Here is an 18,081-nt window from a genome sequence, read left to right on the forward strand (position 1 = left end):
GGTCAACGGTCAGAACTGATGGCATTTTAAAAACCTTTTAAAAGGACATTCAGTGTTTGTCATTTGCCTGCATTTATCAATGAACAGTAAACAATTTCTTTTTCACACCTTACTGAAAATGTCATGTTTCTGCCCGATAGAATTACTACTGTTCAACAATGAGACAAAAAAAAAAAAACATTTTTTTTTTCTTTTGCGCTTTGGTGGAAGTGTGTCGTGTGGGCAAGTATGTAAACATATTCTGACAGCGGCTCCCAAGCAAAGAGAACCATGTGTCCCACAAGCAACAAATAAGTCATTACACAACCAGTTTCCTTAGTCACTCTTAGTCCACATCTACTAATGGACGGGTCAGCAGCAGTAGAAAACAAGTAATACATCTTTTTTTGTTTGTTTTGCATAATCATGAAAATATCTGTTTTATACAAAATTAAATACACTTACAGTATTGTACAACTTTTTTTTCTGATACAGGTGAGCTCAAGCAATACTACAAAGCCTTTGAAAAATGAAACAATACTGGACTGGAAATTGCAGGGAGGGGTTGATAGTAATACATGTGCAGCTTCTGGCAAAACAACGCACACACCCTGCAGCAGCAAAGTAAAATCACTAGGGCCACTAAAGCACAGGAGCGGCAGGGCGGTGGTGGTGGTGACGGGGCGGGGGTGAGAGATGGGGTTGTGGTAAAAATCCAAGTATGAAAATGGGAGGCAGTGAGGCAAGATGCCTTTAAAGCAATCGTCTGGATTTTTTAAAGTGAGGTGTTGTGGAGGTATTACCAGTAATGGCTCCTTTACCTGTGGTAAACAGATGTCACATGACTGGAGAAGTAAAGGGCTCCTCAGACAGTGAGAGACTAACAGTTAGTCAGAGAGGGAATCCATTTAGCCCCTTAAGACTTGAGAATATTTGTCTAAAAGTTGATATATCTGAGAATGATCAGTTTCTCTTCAAACATATATTTTTCTGTAAAGAAGGTAGGACATTGCTCAGGCATATATATTTAAAGATAAATTGATCTTTTTCAGTGTTTTTTCAGGTGTCTAAACACCTCTTTGATCTAAATAGTTTGGGTCTAAAGAGGTTAAGCTGATTTTCGTATTTTAAAACTCCAACCGAATAAATGCGTATAATTATGGAATACATCACTAGCGCATACTAGCATCATTTGTGGATATTAGTATCAAACTCAAACAGAATATCCGAGGGATAGAATGCCATATATGAGAAGATAGTATTATCATTAGTAGATATGAGCCAATTTTGATGTGTACCGCCCTCAGTTGAACGTCTGTAGTACTGCCTGACATTATGAGTGCTAAAGCTGCCCACGGTATCAGATGGCCTGATCGTCACTGACTCGCTAATCTGCGTCAAAAATCTAGACCCGCAGAGAGTTTGAGTAATATAAAGTAAAATTTTTTATTTTGCGTCACCTGTCTTGAAGTTGTGAAAAGTTTTCCCTGTAGGCTGACGTGTCACCGCGGATTCAACAGAAGGATAGCGGCAGGAGCCTCAGAACGCCAACGTCTACATAGTAATACAGATGTAAGCCTGAAACACAAAACATCCGATCCGTCCAACCCCACGTTCCGTTCCATGAAGATTTTTTTCAACGGCCGCTGGACTTGCGAGATCTTGTATTCACACGATAGTGCAAACCACAAGTCCCGGATATCCCGCCAACATAAACAAGCTGGGGGATAAATCTAAAGCTGCAGTTGCTGCTTGGAACAAGCTCAAAGAAGATCGCTGTTTATTGTCTTATCTGTTTGCTGTACGTCTGAGCTCCATGGGTAAGTACACAGTTTATTGAAAAGTTGTATTGTTTATTTATTGACCTGTGTGTTTTCCAGAATCTTTATCGGGACGCACCTGGCCGGAAATGACATTCTGTTTGCCTTGCAGTTCGGAGAATATATTTTGTATTTTCCCCAAAGTGGACGTGTTTTACTAACTCTTCCTTGTCTGACTCTTGCATTTCCCGTTAAAAATTGCTGCGTAGCTCTGACCAAGATAGAGCAAGGGTCTACCTTGGTCTACGCTACGCAGTACAGCTGCAGAAAATCACAAGGTGGTCTACCTGACTCCATTCACTTTGACCAGATCTAATTACTACGACGTGATTTTCTGTCGGATCGGATGGTTTGGTGTGTTTTGGCCTTTACACTACCAGACAAAAGTTTGGACTCACCTTTGTCACTCAATGGATTTTCCTTATGTCTGGTAGTGTAAACAAACATCAACAGACTTCACAAATGCCTTTTGTAAAATTGTAGACTGTAAAATGCGTTAATATACCACGGGTATCAGTATTAGTTGTCTTTAGTTGTTAAAATCACCTAAAACCCAGGGTGTGTGAATAGCATGAGACGGCTTTTTTTTTGTATTTTTTGTCTGACTAGTTATTAGCTTTCAGCCTGAGGGATTCCTCACTTTTCATCGAACTCATTGAACTGTGACATCCCTCGTCTACAAGTAAGGGCACCATTACTTATAATCGTTCTACATAACTTCACATCAAAAAAAATCCAAACCATCCTTTAAAGAGGTCTCTCTCCACAATATTTTTTTCATAATACTTGAGATGATATCTAGAAATCTTGTGTCTAGTTTTTGTACAGTTTGTCACCAGAATCTGGGTTGCTTTGTCCAGGCAGATAATCTCCAGTCTCTCCATGATGGGATATAAGGAGAAAGACATTATCACAAAGCAAGGGCGCCTACAGTCTTTTAATGTGAGGTTACAAAACAACAGTTTCTTTTTATTCACCGAGCCTTCCAGAAATCTTTTTGCCATTGAACCTGCTGCACTAATTTCATCTTCACTCACCAACTTGATCTTGGATATATATAAAAAAAGTTGCTTATACTGAGCACATTGTCCACACATTCTTTGTTTTTGTTTTTTTGTTCATGTCCATAAGGTTAAGAGTTCAATCTCAGCGTTTGTGGTCTCAGGGTTTTATTTTGAGGATTTTGGTTCAAGCCTCTCAGCAAAGGGAAACGACTGAAAGCGGGAGCATTACGAGGGGAAGAAAAAGCCGATGGTCTATGGGGTGATGATGGAGCGCTGCCCGTCCAGATAGCTGGTCGTCACACTCTCCGGGACCCTGGCATCTAGCTCTCTCACACAGGACACCCGTGAAGCCGGGGGCACAGTGGCACTGCTGATGGTGGTGGCACGTGCCGCCGTTCTGACAGCGCAGCATCGCGTTGTCACACACCCGAGCTGCGGAGACGGAAGAGAAAGGGCAGGGGTAGTAGACAAGAAGGCATGATTAATAGATCAGTCAGTGAAAGGGGCAGATCAGAACATCAACAAGCAAGTTCACAGGGCACAAGCTGCCTCTTCCTCTCCTGTCTCCCGTGTCCCTATTGAGTAGCTGGCACATCAGAAAGGGCCAAACCAATGACGATGTAAAAAAAGTATTGAAAAAGTAAAACAATGAGCTGCATCGCAAAATATTTCTGCTTTGTTTAACAGAATGATTTAGGAGCAAAATACCTTCCTAAAAAAAGGTAGAATTGCATAGTATAGCAAATACTTTCTAATCAAATCAAAGTTTATTCAACAGTCTTACTGGTGCTCAAAGTACTTTACATGGTTGGGGTACTTAGACAAGAAAGAGTAAGTGAGGAAGAGATGATAAAAAGCCATAGCAATACACTTTAAAAGGAAAAAAAGAGATATAAAAGCTTTACAAAAAATATATATATAAAAACTAAGAAGTAAAGACATTGTCTGAATGGACACATCCGGGTAAGTGACAACGAAAACATCAACCACACAACTAAACAATAACTATTTGTGAAATGCTAGTTTAAACATGTGTTTTTAGAAGAAATTTTTAAACTCCCAGCTCAGTAATGGATCGTGGCTTTGTTGGTAAGGAGCTGCAGAGCTTAGGAGCAAAAACAGCAAATTAAAAATGCCCCTATGTTTTGTGTATTGTCCTGGGGATTTGTGGAGTTTATGCTCAGATGAGCGCAAAGCCCTGTTGTGGTGGTGAACAGTTAAAAGCTCGGATAAGTAACCTGGAGCCAAGACCATTAATGATTTGGAAACAAAAAGCAGGATCTTATATTCTATCCTGAAACGCGCTGGAAACCAGTGGAGAGAGGACAAAACAAGGATAATATGGGCGCCCATGGGAACCCCTGAGAAGTCGGGCTGCTGCATGACCTTACTGGAATCACTGGCTCCAGAGTACAGGGCATTATAGTAGTCAAGTCTTGTCTAACAAAGGAATGGATATTCTTTCCTTGGACCTACCAGGTACGTTCCAGGAACTTTTATGGAATTTACTTGTTACATATGGAACTCAACAATACTTTCTTGGAAAATTACAAGTTGCTTTCCTGGTAGTTGCTTTTATGGTTAGTTTTTAATGATCACCAGATACCGCCTGGAGCTTGCCAGGTACTTTCCTGGAACTCGCTGGTTACCATCCTGGAAGTAACCACTAAGGTGCTAAGGAGTTTTGAGAAGTAAGTTCCAAGAAAGTTCCAAGAAAGTAGTAAGATTTTAATAAAGTTCATATAAAGTCCTTAGTAAGTTCCAGACTGTGCTTGGTATGTTCTAGGAAAGTACCCTAAAATAATCAACAGGTGAGTTTCAGTGAAGTTTGGAGGAGAGAACAGAGTAAGTTTTGAGAAAGCTCCAGAAAGGATGTGAAACATAACCTCTAACATCTAAAAACGCCAACAAAGAGTGACAACGATGATTTGGAGGTAAAGATTAGTGATCCAAAGGATGTAATACATCAAATTTATTTCTCATAGCATGCTTTTTCATGTGCAATATCTAAAATGACAATATTGGATATATTTCACTTGCAACCACTGTCTGTCTGCATATTATTTGCTGAAAGTTCTATTTCTATTAGAACTCCTGAACTCATCACTCCAGGTGAAAAGCAAGACTGCAGCTTTGTTTTGGGCCATATATATATATATATATATATATATATACATATATATATATATATATATATATATATATATATATATATATATATATATATACATATATACATATATATATATATATATATATACATACATATATACATATATACATATATACATATATATATATATATACATACATATATACATATATATATATACATACATATATATATATATATATATATATATATATATATATATATATATATATATATATATATATATATATATATATAACATTTTCAGTTGCTGTCATTTTCATTTTTGTGGTCAAGCTTTAAACAAGCTATCATATATCAGATTCTTAAAAAAAACATGCATTCCGAAGAATGGATTGTCTTAGTGCCCGTCAACTCTTTATTTATTTGAATATAGAGTGATGGGGATTATATAAGATGATATTCATTTTTTTTTTATAAAACCTCACAACTCAATTATCTCAGGAAGCCTTTCTGCTGGCAGAGGTGAAATCCGGGAAGAGGTAATGTTTGCACAAGATTTCAATGTAATTGGATATCTCCTCCTGCATAAATAGTAATCACATTTTTGGTTTTCAGTAATGTGCCTCACGTATTTAAAGAAAATAAAAAAAGAACAAATAATCATTTTGATACCAAAACTGATTAAAAAGGCATTGGCATTGCATCTAACTCGATCATTCACTGAGGCATCGCTGGTGTTGTTTGCTTGAATGAAATTTCCAGCTTTCTATCTTCACTATGACATTTTGCTCTGTGTATTGATCAAAGCACATTCCTATTTTTATGTGTATTGAAATGTTATTTAAAAAAAGGAATTGTAAGAGCAAATGTTGCACCATTTCCAGTCAGACGTACCACTTAAAATGCGCCATGCCTCTCTGTGACAGATTCTTCTCACTATCTGCCATAAATAGTGGTGATAAAATAATGAGGTTGGCAAGGCACATTTAAACTGAAGACTGAGTGAAACCTGAGACAGATACAATGTTCTTAATACATTAAAACTGATTGATGCCAAACTGTAAAACACAAATATGATGAGGAATCTTCTTATTTAACCAAGAATTTTGGTTGTTTTGCAATCATGTATTTTGTATGATAGTTTCATTTAGTGACCGATTTCTCCTGAGGTTTTGAATTTGTATTACCTTCTGCTTTCTGCTGTGAATTTCTCCCTAGTGTATCTTACTCTCTGCTTGTCAGTTGCTTTTTGTCATTTCTTTTGTGCTGTCTAAACAAATTTGTTGATTTTCCCTCCTTATGTCTCTTCCTTTATTCATCAAGATTTAGGTTTTTCATTTGGTTAGTCCACTAAGGGTTGATTTTAGGTAAAGCTTTGGGTTTAACACTGTACCCATCTATCCATCAGCCGTCACTAAAACAAATACACATACCATGGCTATGTCTCAGACAATCCCTAGGATGTAGCCACCAATTTTCCAATGTACTGTGTTTTACAGTTTTAGCTTGATAACCGTGTTCCAGACTTTGAATATGAAAGACAAGACCTAAACATTTGGGGAACAAATCCCATTTCTAATAAGCAAAACAATAATTTCAGGTTGTATTTTCCTGATTTTAACACATTTCTCCGCTCCAGCTGTGTTCACGGTTGTAGCTCACAATAGTACTTAGAATTTTTATGACTGAAAAAGTCGAATATAACAGATTCAGGCAATAATATCAGACAAAGTGAAAGATTTTTTGTGTGTGCTGAGGTTAAACTACCACTATTTACCAGAGGACATTGCTAGGTTAGAATTAGAAATCATAGACAGAGGGCATTTTTTTTAAGTTTCAGGTTCGAGAAGAGATAAAAGTAGAGAGTATGAGGTTGCTTGGTAAGTTAATAATGTATAGTGATCATCCCAGCACATTAATGTATAAAGGACTTTTGTTTTGCTCACATTTCAGATGAAACATCTGGTCCACTTGAGCACAACCTGATCTGAATGTTTTTACTGCCCACTAAAATTATCGTCTTCTATCTATTGAAGTGTCAGCACACTTGAAAGCAAACCCCTGGATGACACCAGGCTTCTAATCCATTCACCGTAGGTCACTTCTAATCAGTTTTCTTTTCTTTGTTCATTTTTATAGTTAATGCAGAACATCTGCTCTTCTTTTTCTGAAAAGGCCATCCATGGGGCCAACTCTGCCTCAGTTTTCTAGTCAGCATATTAACGTTGCTGCCTATGGGTGAAGGATGCTGTGTGTCCTCCGGCTGTGTGTCAGGACTGTGGTCTCCCTCGAAGACAGCAGCCTGAATTACTTTTTGCTGTATTAGTCTTTGTCAGCATTATGACTGTGGTTCTGTGCTGTCTAACTATCATAACAGGATGTAGAGGAATGGAAAAAAATTAAGACAAATTAAGATAGAAAGTGATGCATTAAAATTATACGAATATCAAGCGATTAAAAACTGCGTATCTCTGATAGATTATGTGCATCGCAGATGAATAAAAGCCCAACAAGTTATCTAGTTATGCATCATCTGCTATAGACCAGATGGAAATGCCAGTGGAATGAAGAGAAAAGCAACTCTGTGATAAATATAAATGATCTAAAATTCAGCTTTCAGCACAATTCGATGTATCTTTAACATACTTAAAATTAAAGCCAATAATTTGTAGCAATATTTTTTATTTATTTAGAGAGACCCTGAAGTTGAAATAAATAGGTAGTTGCAAAAAAAACACACACACAAAACAAACAAAATTCAAAACAACCATACAGAAAATAAAATATTTTTGTATTTGTCAAAGTTTGCTTTTTCAACCTCTAATATAAGTCCCAATATTTCTTGTATTTTGAATGTTAATTTATTTTTTTAATTTTCTATTTACTTTTTATCCACTATTGTAATCGCTCTCATGACCCTCTTCAAACTGTATTAAAAGCACCCCAGGACCTCTATGATCATTTAAAATAGCCTGATTGCTTCAAATGAAAGACCTAATTCCAGAGTGGAAGTAATCATGACCCATGAATCTGTTTTTCTTTTTTTTACTGATTTCATATTGCTAATTCATTATTTCCTTCGGTCAACCAGCCGATGTGCCGTTTGGAGATGCGATCACTTGCTCAGCTGGGGAGACCTATACACAGCGATCCCAGCAAACACTCATCTCTATGGCCAAGGGCCCTGATTAGCGCACTGGATGTATTGGCATAGAGTTTGTTCATCTCAATTTGTTGGTGAGATCATCTCGGTTGCTGCCAGGGCAATGATGTGACCTGACATAGCAGCTGCACCGGCAAGAGTGTTGCAATAACTTGGAGCTCTGCCTGCCTGCTGTGGGAATAATAAGGTTTTGGCCTTTGCATGAGGCCAACATGGCCTCTCCTCCTTCAGTTTTTCTAATGACCAATCACAAAATGTGTGCACAGGCCACAAATCGTGGAAATTTTGTGCTTGCCCCAAAACAACCGAGGAACCTCCACGCCCCATCGTATTTAATAGGGGATGCAGCGCATTCTTGATGTACTCTAGAAGACTTCTCCAAAACCCCAAGAAAAGAATAATTTAAATCTGATGTGAGTTACTGGTGTTTCTAACTGAAATAAAGCTATATATATATATATTTAATTTTATCCCTCCTTATTATTGCAGAAAGGGTAGCAAGTTGTGATGATAACTTTCCAGATATGCCATAACATGCAGCACCTCCCGAGAAACAAAACCAGGCTTTTCACTCCAAAACTTAAACGCAGATAGCATATTTACATAAATACACCGCGGAATAACACAGAAAAAGCTCACTTTAATGACACGGGATAAAAAACACACCTCCATTGTGTCTTTTAATAACGTTAATGCTTGAATTTAAAGACATTGCTGTCTATGACATCATTCGCTCCTTAACCCGCGCTGGCAGCAGCCAGCTAAGCGCCACGAAGCACACCCTCTGCACGCACGTGTGTGTGTGTACCGCACACCTCTGTCAGATGTGTGACATTTTAACAGTGTAACTGTTGTGACAGATCCGTCCTCAGGCCTCGGTGGTACATGAAGCAACAGGGGGGGAAAAAAATTCTCCACAGCGGTGCCACAACAGTGACACGAAGGACAAACATCTGATGCAATTGGAGGGCGTGTGTTTTAAATGTCATTGCATCTTTTGCACTCCATGTGTTTCTCGTTCGCGCAAAAGAATTGTTGAGCCTATTAGAGCAAATTTCACCCATCGACAATACATATGAATGCGGTTTGTCTATTTGGGGGGGGGGGCAGCAAATGTTTTAAACCCGTCGGATTTTCCAATCTTCTCATCTCTCTGAGCTCTTGATGTCCTCTGGTACTCTGCAATTGAAGTCAGAGAGATATAGAGTATCTTAGCATGATAAGAGGCTGGGAGTCACAAATCAATGCACTCGATCGTATCTCCTGCAACTCTTCTCCTGCAACTCTTCTCCTTCTCCTCCTCTTTTTTGGAAAAGATCAAGACCCAATGTGACGAAGGGAGTCCTGCCGGATACACGTGGCAAACCATGTTACACTCTTAATGTCAAAGCAACAGAACTCATATAAGAATCAAATCTGACTCGTGAAGCTTGAAACGGATAATTAAAGACAACCAAGACCCCAGAGAGACGGCAGCACCTCTATTTAATTACATTTAAAAGCCAAAGTTAAATTATATCCACGACGACGCATTAACTACTTTTAAAAGGCGTTTATGACTATAGATTCACCAGTGCAATTAATCATAACTGGAGAAATTTCTCAGACACAGGATCTGCTAATTATATGCTTGGAGCAAGAATAGTGTTGCTTCAATTACACTCGGTCAATATCTTTTGCCATGATGTCGGTGTAAGCTGAAACGCTGCGTTCAGTCTTGCGTCCTCTTATCATATTAACATGCAGGCTTCATCATTAGTCAGTGATTCAAGGCTCCGAAGTTCAATATGCTCTGCCAGTGTTATGATACCCCACTTGACTGTGGAGGAGATATAATACCATCTCTGAAGAGAGAATGGCAAATGGTTTCCATTTTACGGGAGAGCTGCGTTAGTTGATGCTTTATTTGAAAGCGTGCATAAGTAAGGTTGATTATTTAATCTTTTATGTTTTTATTTTCTGTGTTTTTTATATGCACGTTTTATTGTGAAGCACTTTGGGGTTGTTTGTCCCGTGAGAGGTGCTACTTAAACAACGTTTCTTTATCTGTCACCCATGAAAAGCCTGAAATAACAACATTTTGGTTTAAGAAAGAAAATAAAATGTTTAGGTCATTTCTATTGGTGACTTTAGGAGAGATGTACATGTGTTTTTAAATAGCAAGTTTAGTTTATTATTAAAAATATCTCATGGACAGGATTGATTTGCATTGTCCTTGCAAAAACAAAAAGCACAAATGCAGCTGCCAGAAACACATTTGGTCCTGTTAGTTGGGTTTTATTTATGGTATTTACTGACAACAAACAGGACATGATTACTTTGAATCTCAACTAGAGGCCTTACTACTTTCTTTGTCAGGAGAAGGAAACAACATCAATTGAGGAACATTTCTGTGATTAATTATTAATTGCAGTATTGTTCAGCAAGTCAACAAATTGCCACATCAGAGAAGCATAACTTATAACTGTTTTTTTCCCTGATTATTTTCATCTTATTTTTGATTGTTTTGTGATGGACCAACAGAAAGTGATGCTTAATTATGAAAAAAAAGGTGGAAAAAGATGACATGGCTTTTATGTATTTTTCTTTTCTTTTGTGAAAGATGATCTGAAAAAAATGGTATTTGGTTCCTTTTAGTCTGATACCACTAAATTGAATCCAGTGCAACCAACTCACTTTATATATAAACAGAATCCATCTGTGTGAATGTTAATCTAGGCATACAAACTGAATCAGAATCACTTTTAATTGCTGTTTTCGTGCACACAAACCAGGAATTTTACTTCGGCACCAGTTTACTCTTAATGAAGACATTTTAGGTAATATATAAAAAGGGTATTTTTTTTTTTTTTTGTAAATATGTGTATATACTGTATATATTTTTACAAAATAGGAAGACATGGTTGGATTAGTGCATTTAGGTCATCAAAAATTGCCTCTGTACCAGCTGGTTTTCATAAATGTCGTTCTGCAGCGTCGACCTAAAGGGAGAACAGTTTTGTGTGCAGGACGTGTGGAGTCTGCAGAGATGTTAACCGCCCTTTTTTCTGAACATGGTCCTTATACAAGTTATGAATAGAGGGACGGTCAGCCCTTATGATCCTCTCTGCAGATCTAAAGGTGCGTTCAGATTGAACGCGACTGTGTCAGGACGAGCGACAGTTTTACATGATTTCCCTATGAACAGGTGCCACACGCGAGCAATGTGACGCAAAGCCACGGAGGCAATTCTAGTGTGGCAAAACGCACAATTTTGGTGATCAATGGACTCGACACACTGGGAGCGACTAGCGACAGCGCCCAATAGCTTTAATTGCCACCGCCGTGAAGACCCAACATATGGGACGTGACAGTGACGGCAGCGTTTGAAATTGCGCTGTTGGATCGCTTGTTTCCCAGACATTTTATTGGTTATGATATTGGAGGGCTTTGAAATTTTCAAAACAGTTTGCGACCGACAAGGATGAAGAGTCAAAAGATTTTGCTGGAATTGACTGAAGTCTTGCTATACTGTTTACTATACAAAATAAAAGACACCTGCGGGTTCATCCTATATTACAGACAAGGAAACAGCATAGAGAATATCATCATCTTAAGGGTGCACTTCACGGCCGATCCAGATAAATGGCTGTAGTGCCAAGCGACGGTGACAAAAGTTTAACATAGCTCAACTTTCTTGTGTCGCGTCGCAAGCTCGCGTGCGCATGCCTACAAGCTCACATTTTTACGTGCACAAATTTTGCCGGTGGCTAGGCTTTAGGAGAGCAGGCGACTGTCGCCTCATCGCACAAGGAAATTCATTGAGAGGGAGCAACGTCGCTCCCCGTGTGTCAAGCCCATGAAGCGAAGCCAGAGCGACACAAAACCTGCAAAGGATGTGAAATATGGTTGTTGAAGTTGAAAAAGCTGAGCCACAGTGTCTTGTTGCTCTGCGACAACCAATCAGTAACTGGATGTGGCTGTGATGTGGGGTGAAGGACTGTGGCGGAGACAAAGCAGTTTTCATTCAACATGGAAGACAAGCTGATAGTGGCGGTCCGCGGTCAGCCTGAGTTGTATGACTCAACCAATTATTACTACCGAGACAAGTCTAGAAAGGGCCGAGCCTGGAGAAGAGTGAGTGAGGAGGCTGGAGTGGCAGTTTTTATAGTTAGCACCATTGTACTGCTGTATCTAAGGCTTTGTTCACCGCTGTGCGAACGGCCGGCTATAATGTCAGGCGAGCGACGGGAAGCAAAAGTGGCGACTTTGTGGTGCCAATGTGAGCGCATCTTGACAGCTAAAAAATAAACATGACACGTGGTAGTGGCGGCACAATGTTCTGCTGATGCTTTTCTTTAGCAGGGTTTTGTATTTTTATGTCCACAGCTGTTTCGGATTTCTGTTTAGAATGTTTAGTACAAATCAAGTTTTAAAGAAAGATAAGAAAAAAGGTGTGCAGCTGATGTCGTGTCTCGGCCTCTATTTTTCATTAGCTCAGAACGACGAGCATTTGGAGTTGGTTCGGTATTCAGTTCAGACAGACTGGCCAAGGATTTGGCTCCAGATATGTGAGCATGTTTGTTTGACTGTGGCTGCGGACCTTTCCCAACTGGGAGTCAGGTGTTTAATCGGGCATAACATTTTGCTGTCCAGGGGTGACCAACTCCAAACCAAGTGAGCAACCATCCTACAACTTTCACATGACTCCCTTCTCCAACACACCTGAATCAAATCAATGGTGAATGGCTCGGTACCGGGTTTGTGGGGAGCTGAATGACATGGTGAGAGAATTCAGCCATTTGTTTCAGGAGTGTAGGAGAAGGGATGCATTCAGGGTTGCAGATTTGAGGACCGGACTTGTGCACCCCTGCTGTAGCTTGTCCCCCGCTTTAAGAAGGCAATTCACTTTACTCATCACCAAAGGTCACCTGTTGGCTTACTCACCTGTGTAGCATTCACCATAATATGACAGATTAAGGTTAGTCTAGTACAACGATATCTAGAAACTCAGATTGTTTACTATGATGGATATAGATTATGGTCTTTTTAATTGGATAAAATTTAAAACATTGTAATGTAAGCAGGCTTACGTTTAGTCGACAAATGATGTAAGTACAAGAAACAATTTGATGATTCTGGTCAATAACATGACTGCAGGCTTGTAGCTGCAAACTTACAGTCATGTTCAATAAATTGGAATATGCATTTCTAAGAGGCTTGTTTGTCAGATTAAAAGAGCGTCTTGGAAAAAACAGAAACCTTTAAGCCGGTATTAAACATACTTTTCGTTAGGCCCACAGTTCTGCATCGAAACCTTTGTTTTTTTGGTCTAATCTTAAATGCTGTGTTTTTATTAGCTGGAGGCGGAAACGAGTCATAATTGTCAGAAACAAAGGCTTTAAAACGTCATCAGTCTGTGTTAATCTATATGATGTGTTTTATGACTTTCAAATAATATTCTAATTTATTTAATATGACTGTATTTACACAGATCCAGGCAAGCTTAGTGTGCCCTTGATTTGATTAGTATGCTTTTAAAATCACATGCAAAGAAGTTGTCACACCATTATAATTTATGAAGACGTGCCAATTTGCTTGATTTGCTGAATCTGGCTCACATTTAATTTAAAAGAACTCTTCTATAACTCAAGTAAAAGGATTAGCTGCTCTTATTCAATTTACAATTCAAATATGTCAGCCTTGACCATGAGACTGCTGTTCATTTTGACATCTTCAGTGCATAAGTGAAAAACTGATGTTTTTTATTTCTTAAATACGAATCGCAGAAAATGCTCTGCTACTAAAAGCTCAGTCAGATGAACACGGTGCCCTGACATCTTATGTTAAAACTATATACATTTTTTTTTTTTTTACATATGGGAACATTTGTAATTGTGGCAAATACTGCCTCGCATCGTCAAGAAAAGTGAGATGAAAAACCGTCTCCTTATTTTGGAAATCCTTTAAAGTCTTACTTTAATTTTTTTCCCCCCTCCTAGTTGTGGAAGCAGTGGTGCAGACGCGACTTAACACTCACTACACAGGATATCTGGGCCTGCGGATTAGCTGGAGATCAATCTACATAAACCCCCCTGAAGCCTCTTCTCTCTGTCCGTCTCTGCTGTTCCTTTTTTTTTTTCTTCTTCTACTTCCTTCTTCTACCTTAAGAAGAAGCCAGAAAGGGTGCACCCCCAGAGAGCATTCTGGGTAATTAAAAAGAGGGCATGATCAAAGAGGTTAGAAGGCTGTGAACTTGGTGGTCCTGAGGCACGCGGCCCGTTCCCTGCAGTGTTCTCACAATAAAAAGGTCTGCCTTGTAAGGACTAGCGTGTGTCTGTGTCGGCAGGATGAAAGGGAGCTTTGGTCAAAACAGCCCACTGATTTCTGCAATTTCCATGCTAACACAAAGGCTTTTCTCTTATGTTTCTTTTTAAACAGCCAATCAATAAGCAGTCAATTCTGTCTGTGAGTTGGTAATGTCATGCTGAAGTTACAAAACCTATGAGCCTACCTTGGTTGCGATTTGCAACACCGAGAGATGAAGCATTTGCTCGATCTGCGTGAAAATGGAAAGGGTATTTATTACATCAGTTGTCATATATTTCAACCTTCTATGTTTTTAAAGCGGTGGGGAGGTGGGATGGCATGCATAGTCCAGATTTTTTTTTTTTTTTTTTTTACAACATTATTCTATATCTCATCTGATACAGATTAGAGCTCTTTGAAATCTTTTTTGCAGGACATTTGGAGTAATAAACGGGCTAATGCACAGATAGAGTAGCCTGCATGCAGCCTAAGTGAATTTTCCACAACACAAAGGAAGGGAGGTGTATGCATGGAAGTGGCTGTTGTTATTCAGCGCGTGGAGTCACCTTCAGGCATCAACATGCGGAGGGATGCGCGGCTGGAGCCACGTCTTCATAAAGAATGGGGTTTTCTTTGCTTTTGCTTAGGGCACATATTTGTGTGTGTCTGCGCGTGTGCTTGAGCAAATATTCAGGAGTGTAAAGCAGAGATCTTTCTTTGTTGTGCTAATGCACGGGGAAATTGTGCAGGGCTCTTGCAACATTAAATAAAAAAATTAATTAGTAAACGATGCGCATTTTAACGTCACTAGAACACCGGATGTTGAAAGACTTTCTAACGATTTTATAGAAACTAAGGTCTAACATGCAACTTGCAGTGTCTAAAACTATTCAAACCACTTTATTCTTATTTCTGCAAGATGTTTACTATATTTTATTGGGATTTTAAACAACAGAGTAGTCCATTTGACGTCACGTATAAAAATCTGAAGTGTGACATGCATTTGTATTCAGTCCAACTGAGTGTAAGACAAACTCCTGCCATAAAAGCTGCATGACTTTGGGGCGTGTTCTTTACAAAATCAGGGTATTCTTTGCAAAAAGAGCTCTAGCTCTGTCAGACTGGCTGGAGAGCCTCAGTAAGCAGAAATGTTCAGGTTGCTACAGATTCTTAAATGGATTTGTGTCTGCACTTTGGCTGGGTCATTCTAATACATGAATATGCAGATAACCCATTCTATGTACCTCTGGCTGTATGTTAATGTCATTGCCCTGCTGGAAATTAGACCTTCTTTCTAGTCTCAAGGTTGTTTTTTTCAGCCTCTAACTGGTTTTCCTTCAGAATTGCCATCAACTCGGACCAACTCCCTGCATCCCCATAGCATGAAGTTTCCACCATGGTGTTTCTCAGTGGTGGTGGTGCGTTCAGGGAGTTAGTTTTTGTTTTCTAGCCCACACAGCGTTTTCTATCTAGGCTGGAAAGTTCCACCTTGGTCTCGACTGACCGGAGAACCTTCTTGCACATTGCTACTGTGTCCTCTACACGGCTTGTGGGAGAACATTTTATGGCTTCTTCAAACAATTCTTCAATCCTTGCATAGGGGCCAGATTTGTAGAGCGCACAGCTAGGAGTTGTTCTGTAAAAAATCTCTCCCACCTGAGCTGTTGGTCTCTGTAGCTCCTCCAGAGTTACCATGAAGTTCTTTAATGGTTGTCTGGCCCATCAAGCTGAATGAAAAATGCATGTCACCATCACACCTATTAGATTTTTTTTTTTTTTGTTAAAACAATTTTAAAACCAGAAACATTGATCTAACATCTAAAGTCTGAACAGTTTGAAATCTTTCATTGTGACTTTAAAAAAATGTGAAAAGATTATGAAAGGTATCAATACTTTTTTAAGGCACTGAAATGTCATACTAAAGGCTTTGTACTAAAAACCTTGTTTCTTTTATTTTTGTACAATGAGAAAGCTACAAAAATCCCTTAAATCTTAAGTCGTCTTTTACTGAATTCTTTTTTAACCTCTGTCATAACGGAGGTGATTCCCAATAAAAATATTGGTGTTAATTTTCAGGACACCAACACATTTTCAGTGCAACAGAGGGCCTGTTTACATGTTTACAGTAATGTCACCCCCCCCCCTCCTCCAAAAATAAATAAAATAAATATTAAAATGTATTAGACCTGAAACAACTCTCCTTTTTTTAAACAATTTGTTACTTATTTTAAAATCTTTCCAGACTTGCACACTGCACATGCTGTTGCTCTCTGTATGAAATGCACTACAAATATATTTGCTTCCCTCCATGCATTGGTCCACTTCCACATCGCTAAGTTAGAATATAAATGTGCGGTTCTACAAGGGCGTCCGGTGTAAATGCCTTATTCTGGCAGTGCAAAACATGCCGATCACTGCTGCATATGGGCCACAGTTTCTCACACCAAAATCACCAGTTAAAGCAGAGTTAGTCATGACCGGGGAGGAAACCCATTAGTCAGCATGCCAATTAAAAAATCTTGAACAACTTACGCACTGGTCCATGATTGCTGGGAATGCCTGTGGAAAGAGAAGAGGGGGGGGGGAGTGTTTCATTCAAGTGTCAGCTAGTTTCATTTTACGTTTGATACATTAGTCATAAAATTGCAAGAGAAAGCATTTGAATGGCTTTATTTATTTATTTTTTTGCCCTGAAAAGCCCAGTGACACAACACTTATCCATTTGGCATCTGCTGTGTCTGCTGATTAGCATCAGTCGGAGAACTTGGTCCAAACTCCGCCTTTTGCTGATGATAATTACGGGTCGGCTAGAGAGAAAATGTCAAGGAATTCAAATGCTCAATATAAAATAGGAATCTTCACCCGCAGCTTTATTCGTCTTTGAAAAAAGAGTTTCTATGACTAAGCACGAGCTGGCAGCGACATCTGCAGCATCTGTTTGCACCATATGTTTTCTCACTATCTGGCTGTGGCTTTACCATTGTTCCATTGCATTACCACCATCAGAGAGTGAATGAGTGATTCCCTCTCCAAAAATTTCTGTTTTAAATTTAGTTAAATTTCTGATATTTTTCACTTTGTTTTCTGTGACTGTTTGGGGTTTCACGCTGTTTTGCATTCCATTCATCAATTCATAACCAGCCGTCTGCTATTGCAACAACGGCTGGCTGAAGCAAACCCATGCAGCAGGCAGAAACGCACAGGATTGAAGCTTCAGATTGCAAGCCATTTAGCGAGGCTCGACAACAAAACAGTTGTTGTGTGGTAGCAATGTACGGCAAACAATATTGCCCTATGGGGGCATTCTATAGTTTGATCAAATTTTCCAGCTCAAACCCCTCTTAACCTCTGAACCTGCTTGGCAAAACGAGATGAGTTGACGGCGCTGCTGGCAAAGTAGATTGTCAACAAAATTCTTGGAGTGATTCCTCTTCCTCTACAAAGGCAACGTGTTTTCTGTTTTCCGGGGATTTGCAAGTTTCTATGTAAAGAACATTGTGATTAAATTTAGGAAGAGCATAATGTTTGCCAGACAACCTAAGACTTCACTCACTTAATGACTTATCAGAATCAGAATCAGACATACTTTAATAATCCCAGAGGGGAATTACTTTTGTTACATGTTCCAGATATACACACATTTTTATAGAAATATTTACAACATAATATAAATATATACATATATAAGTCAATATATATATATACACACAT

General features: G+C 38.9%; 1 protein-coding gene across 3 annotated transcripts in view; it reads right to left on the minus strand.

Annotated features, from left to right (window-relative positions):
* Window positions 1-310: 310 nt before the first annotated feature.
* The window catches only part of LOC105930991 (netrin-G1), a 100,436-nt gene continuing 82,665 nt past the window's right edge, over window positions 311-18,081 (minus strand). For 2 of the 3 annotated variants that reach the window (XM_021319969.2, XM_012869462.3), the window contains exons 5-7: window positions 16,903-16,929; window positions 14,576-14,620; window positions 311-3,235 (exon numbers count right to left, since the gene is read on the minus strand). In XM_021319969.2, the coding sequence (XP_021175644.1) occupies window positions 2,997-3,235; window positions 14,576-14,620; window positions 16,903-16,929 (311 nt within the window). In that variant the 3' untranslated portion in view covers window positions 311-2,996. The remainder of the gene's footprint in view (window positions 3,236-14,575; window positions 14,621-16,902; window positions 16,930-18,081) is intronic. The other variant, XM_036138452.1, reaches the window with a different exon arrangement.

The sequence above is a fragment of the Fundulus heteroclitus genome, chromosome 6 (genome assembly GCF_011125445.2).
Source record: "Fundulus heteroclitus isolate FHET01 chromosome 6, MU-UCD_Fhet_4.1, whole genome shotgun sequence".
NCBI classification, from domain to species: domain Eukaryota; kingdom Metazoa; phylum Chordata; class Actinopteri; order Cyprinodontiformes; family Fundulidae; genus Fundulus; species Fundulus heteroclitus.